Source organism: Montipora foliosa, chromosome 9 (assembly GCF_036669935.1).
Source record: "Montipora foliosa isolate CH-2021 chromosome 9, ASM3666993v2, whole genome shotgun sequence".
In the NCBI taxonomy this organism is placed as follows: Eukaryota; Metazoa; Cnidaria; class Anthozoa; order Scleractinia; family Acroporidae; genus Montipora; species Montipora foliosa.
In genome coordinates this window covers 14,023,650-14,032,377 of record NC_090877.1, presented here as the reverse complement: position 1 = coordinate 14,032,377, position 8,728 = coordinate 14,023,650, and the positions used below count along the sequence as shown (strand labels likewise).

Genomic DNA, 8,728 nt, shown 5'->3' with positions numbered 1-8,728 from the left:
TTATTAAAGGTGGCTTACTACAGTTATCCGAAGAAAAAATATCAAAATTTTGAAATCTGTGAAATTAAAAGCAAAATGTTGTCTCGTGTGAAGTGTTGGTCACTGCAATTGATGTAAAATGTAATTTTACCTAACAAATAAATACAACTCTGGGGAAAACGCTTAAAATAGTGACGGACTTCCTGGAGGGGGAACTGGAAACTAGACATTTCAAAGGCCTTTTTCTCAAAACCTAGCCGGACAACCAGAGTTAAAATTTTGCGAATTAGTAAACAACATGAAGACAAAACCGTCAACATTTTTTCAAAAAGTTCTATCAGACAGTTTTTCAGTTATTATTAATATAGACGAAAATCGACGTTTTTGTCATTTGTGAAAAACCTGTCTGGCAGATTTAACTATTTATTTCTCTACATAATTACTTTTTCTCGCTTTCGGAAATCCTGAAATTTTGAGGTGGGGTTGTACGGCTGGTTTTCGAGAAAAAAGCCTTTGAAGTGTCTAGTTTCCAGTCCCCCCTCCAGGAGCTCGGTCACTATGTTTAGCATTTTCCCCTGATTTGCATTTATTTGTTCGGTAAAACTACATTTTATTTGTAAATAGGTTTTAGGTTTCTTTTTAGTCTCCCTAGCTTTTACTATTTTTAGCATTGTTATCCTACATTATTTTATTTCTGTGTCACCAATTAGTGCTATGCGCTAGAGATTCTCAACACATTAATAAAGTTCATCATCATCATCATTGTAGACCATTGTAGGTCATTATAGGTCATTTAGGTCATTCCTTGTTTAGTAACTACGCTGATCACTTTCATTGGATTCATTTAAACTATTTTAGCCTGAAGACACCAAAGATTTACAATATGTGCGTTATTAATAACTAATAAACTCACCTAAGCATAATCAGATTTTAATACATGTCTCTAGAACATGAGTACAGTACATATAATTGTACTTTATATTTTTAATATTTATATCTCCATATGATCCCGTAATGCTCCCTCATAATATGCATATAATTGACTGGAACCAGGCTCTGAAAATTGACAGGTTAAGAGGTGAGTGGGGAACCTGAACCCATCATCCAGTTTCCTGCCAGCACCTGGTTCCAGGCTTACACTGTACACTGACACTGTGTGACACCATACAATACTTTGAGCAGGGTTGCAAAAAATAGCCATGCTAGGTAGTGCATGGGGCTTTGAAAGAATACTGAGAGGATTTTGTCACTTTTAGAGAAATAAATTTCATTCTATTTTTAACCGGAATACAATTCATCTTAGCATAGAAAAAAGTAAAAAAAAAAAATCTCTGCTGATATTCGCCATTTTTTTGTGATGTCTAAATCGCAAATTGCCCAGTTTTCGAATTTATCAAAATTACCACTGGATCGAAGAACCAAAGGCGTCTCTTTACACGGTTAGCCTCGGCCTAAAAAATATTCATCAACATACCCAAGAAAGAGTGAAATTTTCCAAGAAAACATCACATACAGGTACACCGATACCCTTCAGGTTGAGGTTAACCCTGTACCAATGCGTCTTTTGCATTTTTGGTCTGTGGTCATAGTGAAATTCGAGTTGGACTATTCATGGTTTTCTGGTGGTGAAATTCCATGGGAAGCCATGTTTTTGTCCCTAAACAAAGAAGTGGTGGCCTTGTTTGTTTCGGTCCAAAACATATCTTCTGGGTCCGGTTGTGAGAAAGCCGATTAACTTAATCCAGGATTAGCATAAACTCTTGTTTCATGTTTTCAACTCTTCGGTGAAAGTTTTGTTTCCTTATTTTTGTTTTTCAGGATTGACCTCTTCTGCTGTTAAGTTTTGCCAAATATCAGCATTTAACAGCATTTGGGAGTAGAGAAATTAATTAACTCCTTGGCGTTAATCGGCTTTTGAACAACTGGGCCCTGGAAATTAACCTCTAGTCTTATATATTCAATAATTAAAAGTTTAAAGTAAAGTTCACTTAGAGCGGTTATCAATTGAGTGTCAGAAGTAATTAGTGAACTGCATTGGTTTTGCATTACTTCACTCAGTGATTGGTTCAAAGTTCTCACACCATTTTGTCAACCAATCAGAAGTGAAACAAAAACCAATCGTGGCTTGTGCATGAACATTTTCCCACGCTTTGTGTCAGCTGCGTGTAATTACTTCAAGTTTTGATTGGTTTACTGGATTGTCTCCGTCCTTTCTGATTGGCCAAAGTAATTACTTTGGTTTTGGTTGTACGACACTCGATTGAAACTCGCTCCATAATTATTACTTATCTGCTGGTAGGATAGCTAAACTTTTCAATGCTTTTATTCCTGAACCGTCCCCATCAATGAGTAAAATATATAAAAGTCACTCTTAGTCGCAACGCACCTTCGGGCATGGACAAACGGGAAATGTGGCACACTTAAAATGCTACGTTTAAAACGGGCCTTAACAACATCAAACATTGTTTGGTGAGCAAACATGCTGATGTTGAAGTGAGTGGCCAAATGGTTAAAACATGTTTGATCTAACTCAGATCAAACTCCACAAGCAAAGAACTATGGGTCACAAATACATAAAAAAAACTAGATACATGAGGCTGAGCAAGCGTGGTACGCATGCACGTGCCAAACACGTTTGATATGGCTGGCCAAACGAACAAAACTTCACCCATCAACACTAGAACAAAAGAAATGTTTTAGGTTGTTTGATCGAATGTTTGATGGACTTAATTCTCAAACACGATCAACCAGCACCAAACAAGGTGGCCAAACGGTAAAATGGTTGGTCACCAAACATTGTTTGATGTTGTTTAAACGCCAAACATTTCTCTCTTGTCCAGGCCCCTTCGTCCCTACTCTTTTTGATTGTCTGGCCTTTCCATTTTGCTACGACTGAAGTAAAACATATTCTATTTCATCTCTTCTGGCAGCTCTTTGTTATAACTGATATAAAATAAAATAACGATATCATACAAAAATATTATTACTGCAGCAAAATGTTAGACATTATTTCTTCTGTTCTGTGCTTTATGGTCAATCTTCATCTTTCAAAAATGATGCTCGGATACTTTTCACAAGACTACCGCCAAAGCTATTCGATCTTTGCTTGTTGCTTTTCTCTGTGTCCTTCATTTCTGAAAGCCAAAGTGTCATAAAAACTCAGCTATGAAATTTGTTTTTAATTAACAGAAACTACCCTGAAGAATTTGAAAATTCATACCAAACATTGAACAAAACTAATGCCCTGTTCAACCATGTTTTTAAGCTGTTTAGTTAAACACGGTTTCAATGTGCTTTCTTTTTAAATCAAGTATACTGAATTTTGTGCGAATGGGGAGGGGGGGAGAGGGGTAAAAGGTGTGCACCGAGGGCCACAAGTTCATCAGTAACTCTAATTGACTGCCACGCGCTACCGTTGTTAAAATAAGGACCCTTTACCTTTACTTTCATGCAGTCATTTTGTCCCAGGGGCCCTGAGCTAGTGTAGGTCATTATAGGTCATTTAGGTCATTCCTTGTTTTAGTAACTATGCTAATCACTTTCATTGGATTCATTTAAACTATTTTAGCCTGAAGGCACCAAAGATTTACAATATGTACGTTATTAATAACTAATAAACTCACCTAAGCATAATCAGATTTTAATACATGTATCTAGAACATGAGTACAGTACATATAATTGTACTTTATATTTTTAATATTTATATCTCCATATGATCCCGTAATGCTCCCTCATAATATGCATATAATTGAATGGAACCAGGCTCTGAAAATTGACAGGTTAAGACGTGAGTGGGGAACCTGATCCCATCATCCAGTTCCCTGCCAGCACCTGGTCCCACGCTTACACTGTACACTGACACTGTGTGACACCATACAATACTTTCAGCAGGGCTGCAAAAATAGCCATGCTAGGTAGTGCATGGGCCTTTGAAAGAATACTGAGAGGATTTTGTCACTTTTAGAGAAATAAATTTCATTCTATTTTTAACCGGAATACAATTCATCTTAGCATAGAAAAAAGTAAAAAAAATAATCTCTGCCGATATTCGCCACTTTTTGTGATGTCTAAATCGCGAATTGCCCAGTTTTCGAATTCATCAAAACCACTGGATCGAAGAACCAAAGGCGTCTCTTTACACGGTTAGCCTCAGCCTAAAAAATATTCATCAACATACCCAAGAAAGAGTGAAATTTTCCAAGAAAACATCACATACAGGTGCACCGATACCCTTCAGGTCGAGGTTAACCCTGCACCAATGCGTCTTTTGCATTTTTGGTCTGCGGTTCTAGTGAAATTCGAATTGGACTATTCATGGTTTTCTGGTGGTCCGGTTGTTCGAAAGCCGATTAACTTAAGGCAGGATTAGCGTGAACTCTTGTTTCATGTTTTCAACTCTTTGGTAAAAGTTTTGTTTCCTTATTTTTGTTTTTCAGTATTGACCTCTTCTATTGTTAAGTTTTGCCAAATATCAGCGTTTAACAGCATTTGGGAGTAGAGAAATTAATTAACTCCTTGGCGTTAATCGGCTTTTGAACAACTGGGCCCTGGAAATTAACCTCTAGTCTTATATATTCAATAATTAAAAGTTGAAAGTAAAGTTCACTTAGAGCGGTTATCAATTGAGTGTCAGAAGTAATTAGCGAACTGCATTGGTTTTGCATTACTTCACTCAGTGATTGGTTCAAAGTTCTCACACCATTTGGTCAACCAATCAGAAGTGAAACAAAAACCAATCGTGGCTTGTGCATGCACATTTTCCCACGCTTTGTGTCGGCTGCGTGTAATTACTTCAAGTTTTGATTGGTTTACTGGATTGTCTCCGTCCTTTCTGATTGGCCAACGTAATTACTTTGGTTTTGGTTTTACGACACTCGATTGAAACTTGCTCCATAATTATTACTTATCTGCTGGTAGGATAGCTAGACTTTTCAATGCTTTTATCCCTGAACCGTCCCCATCAATGAGTAAAATATATAAAAGTCACTCTTAGTCGCAACGCACCTTCGAGCATGGACAAACGGGAAATGTGGCCCGTTTTAAACATCACATTTTACATGTGCCGAATCTAATGCAAATAAGCGAAAACAATAGATTTTTCTCATTTGCATTAGATTCGGCACATTTAAAATGCTACGTTTAAAACGGGCCTTAACAACATCAAACATTGTTTGGTGAGCAAACATGCTGATGTTGAAGTGAGTGGCCAAACGGTTAAAACATGTTTGATCTAACTGAGATCAAACTCCACAAGCAGAGAACTATGGGTCACAAATACGTAAAAAAAAAACTGGATACATGAGGCTGAGCAAGCGTGGTACGCATGCACGCGCCAAACACGGTTGATACGGCTGGCCAAACGAACAAAACCTCGGCCATCAAGCACTAGAACAAAAGAAATGTTTTAGGTTGTTTGATCGAATGTTTGATGGACTTCTCAAACACGATCAACCACGATCAAGCATAACGTTAAAATGGTTGGTCACGAAACATTGTTTGATGTTGGTTAAACGCCAAACATTTCCCTCTTGTCCAGGCCCCTTCGTCCCTACTCTTTTTGATTGTCTGGCCTTTCCATTTTGCTACGACTGAAGTAAAACATATTCTATTTCATCTCTTCTGGCAGCTCTTTGTTATAACTGATATAAAATAAAATAACGATATCATACAAAAATATTATTACTGCAGCAAAATGTTAGACATTATTTCTTCTGTTCTGTGCTTTATGGTGAATCTTCATCTCTCAAAAATGATGCTCGGATACTTTTCATAAAAGGAAAGGGAGTCGGTTTTGGCCTTTTCGTCTTCTTCATTTCTGAAAGCCAAAGTGTCATAAAAACTCAGCTATGAAATTTGTTTTCAATTAACAGAACCTACCCTGAAGAATTTGAAAATTCATACCAAACATTGAACAAAACTAATGCCCTGTTCAACCATGTTTTGAAGCTGTTAAGTTAAACACGGTTTCAATGTGCTTTCTTTTTAAATCAAGTATACTGAATTTTGTGCGAATGGGGAGGGGGGGGAGGGGTAAAAGGTGTGCACCGAGGGCCACAAGTTCATCAGTAACTCTATTTGACTGCCACGTGCCACCCTTGTTAAATTAAGGACCCTTCACCTTTCATGCAGTCATTTTGTCCCAGGGGCCCTGAGCTAGTGAGAGGCAATTCTATCCTAACCCTATGAAACATGAAGTATAGAATTTAATTTGCATTGAAAAGAAGTTCTTTTACATCATCTAAGGAAAGACACAAGCCTTTCACTTCCACAGCTGTGTGTCACTTGCACATCTTAAAGTAGACGTTTTTGATGTCATCACAGTAAGAAACACATGCCCCTCACTCACTGATGGGTCAAAAGATTATTTATTTATTTAACAGTTTTGCGCAGTGTTCTGGATGAGTTAAGAAACGAAATTTCGAGATAAAAATGACAAAATGGGTTTGCTTTACATAGAGGCATCAGGTATAGTATGCGGTATAGGTACACATTCTTATTCTAGGGTTTTAAGCCCAACAGTGGTTCTGAATGCTGCCACTCAGTGCTGAATGTGGCCTGTTATCCAGAACCTGACCACTTCTACTCACTTTTATGCCTTGTTTTATGATATCAAAATATATACATATATATATTTAGTACCTGTCTTGTCTTCATCTGTCATGGGCTGAGCAATAACCTCCAATATACAGTCTAACCACATTCTTCGCTCATTCTCTGTTTTTGCCTTTAGGGGGTATTTGCGGCTTGGGACTGTAAGTGTGAAGCAGTAGTCTTCATCTTGAGACGTTACTGATAAATCTCCTTCTTCGACAGAAAAGCCCTCTGTTGTTGAACCAATAATAAATTCGCCTTTTGGAGTAGCGTCCTGCAGAGAATTTGCAAAACAAAAGGTCATGCCTTTTCTATTTTTTTAATCAGTGATGACGTTCCTGAATCACTTGATAAATATTAACAACTTCTACATCTACTAAAAAGCTGTCCCTTTCTATAACCCATTGACTCCAAGAAGTAAGATTTGATAGATTGAACATCTCCAAATTATTATCGGAAATTTGGTTTCCGATGTCAGTATCAGAATTTTATAATTTCGATAAGAACGGAGTGCTTAAATGCCAGACGATTTTACTCATCAATGGGAGCTGCTTCGGGGTGAAAAAAGTGAATTTAGGATGCAGTGTAGTACGGTGGTTAAGATTTTGTGTTTGCAAGTGGATACCTTCGGTTACAATGCCACATAGGGCGGTTTTCAATTGAGTGTCGAAAGTAATGAGAGAATTGCATTGGTTTTGCATTAATTCACTCAGTGATTGGTTCAAAGTTCTTGCATCACTTTTCAACCAATCAGAAGTGAAACCAAAACCAATCGTGGCTCGCACGTGCACCTTTTCCCGCGCTTTGTGTCGGCTATGTGTAATTACTTTCAGTTTTGACTGGTTTACTGGATTGTCTCCATCCTTTTTGATTAGCCAAAGTAATTACTTTGGTTTTGGTTTTACGACACTCGATTGAAACTCGCTCTAGACCACTTTATTGATTTGCCTTTGATTGCCCCAAATTTGAATACACCATGCTTGGTTAATTAATACCCATCTGGTAGCCTTTGCACAATTACTGTGGCTTTCAATGCATGTTATGTTCGATTTGAAATATTTTTTCCCCCGTTCACTGTTTCAACTAGCAGTTTGAGGATTATCAATAACAATAATCAGGGGTTTTATTAGAAGCCGGGACCGAGAGTGTCTAATCGGCGTGGGTGGGTGGGTCGTGGGTCCCTAACCCTAACCTAACCCTTACCCTTTTTTAAATCAATGACTGGAAATTCTCGAAACAGACAAGACCTAAGACCTAAGACAAATTTGGACCGAACACTGAGGGAGCTAATATATATATATCTTTTATCTTCAAACAAACACGACCCACGACCCACCCACCCACGTGGTTTAGCCTCACCCCCTGGGACCTGGGTACTAGTACCCGTCTACGCCGATTAAAGTACCTGCCTTTGTTCAAAGGAGGTCTCAAAATCAAAAGCCAACTATTTAACAATCATTCTATGAGGGCGCGCTGGATCAACAACTCTTCCACTGCAGCATCGATTTCTGCCTCGGTCAATTCCCATCCAAAACAGCTTTTTTAGGCCATTTTTTCTCAGAGCTGCAAAAAATGCTTTCAGCTCGCTTTAATGCTGACGCTGTTCTTTGACCATATTAGGTAGTGAGGTAGGTATACATGTATGAACTGATAGCTTGTGAAAATTCTGGAAATCTGATATCCGTGGTTCAGTTTTTAATAAATAAAATGATAGAGGTGCCCCCTTACTCTATTAACTCTAAGGTCCCTTCTACTTTAAAACTTAATGAAACCCACGTCCTGCATAATGAACTTTAGTTTGTAAGAGACACATTTATTTTATCAATGCAAAAACAATCATTTCAGTTCACATGGACCACAGATTTTTTTAGAGAACAGGGATGGCGGAGTGCTGAGAACACTCACCGCCCGCCAATGTGGCTTGGGTTTGATTCCCAGACTTCCCAGAGTTCATTGGTTGTCTACACAGCTTCGAGAGGTTTTTCTCCGGGTACTTTCACTGGTTTTTCCTTCTCCTCAAAAAAAGCAACCTATGATTTAATATGAATTTCTAGTTTCTAAAGAAACTGCAGAGCTGCGTCGGTGGCAGAGTGAAACATGAACATTTGGTTTTATCAAACGATAAAGATTTGGAAAGCCGAAGTTGCGAGCGTTAGC

The 8,728-nt window shown here is 38.1% G+C and overlaps 1 protein-coding gene across 3 annotated transcripts in view; it reads right to left on the bottom strand.

The window, feature by feature from the left end:
* Window positions 1–1,519: 1,519 nt before the first annotated feature.
* LOC137971164 (arf-GAP with dual PH domain-containing protein 1-like) overlaps window positions 1,520–8,728 on the bottom strand; it is a 34,854-nt gene continuing 27,645 nt past the window's right edge. For 2 of the 3 annotated variants that reach the window (XM_068817909.1, XM_068817911.1), the window contains exons 10-11: window positions 6,620–6,845; window positions 1,520–3,113 (exon numbers count right to left, since the gene is read on the bottom strand). In XM_068817909.1, the coding sequence (XP_068674010.1) occupies window positions 3,013–3,113; window positions 6,620–6,845 (327 nt within the window). In that variant the 3' untranslated portion in view covers window positions 1,520–3,012. Of the gene's footprint in view, window positions 3,114–3,598; window positions 5,796–6,619; window positions 6,846–8,728 lie in introns of those variants that run through there. The other variant, XM_068817910.1, reaches the window with a different exon arrangement.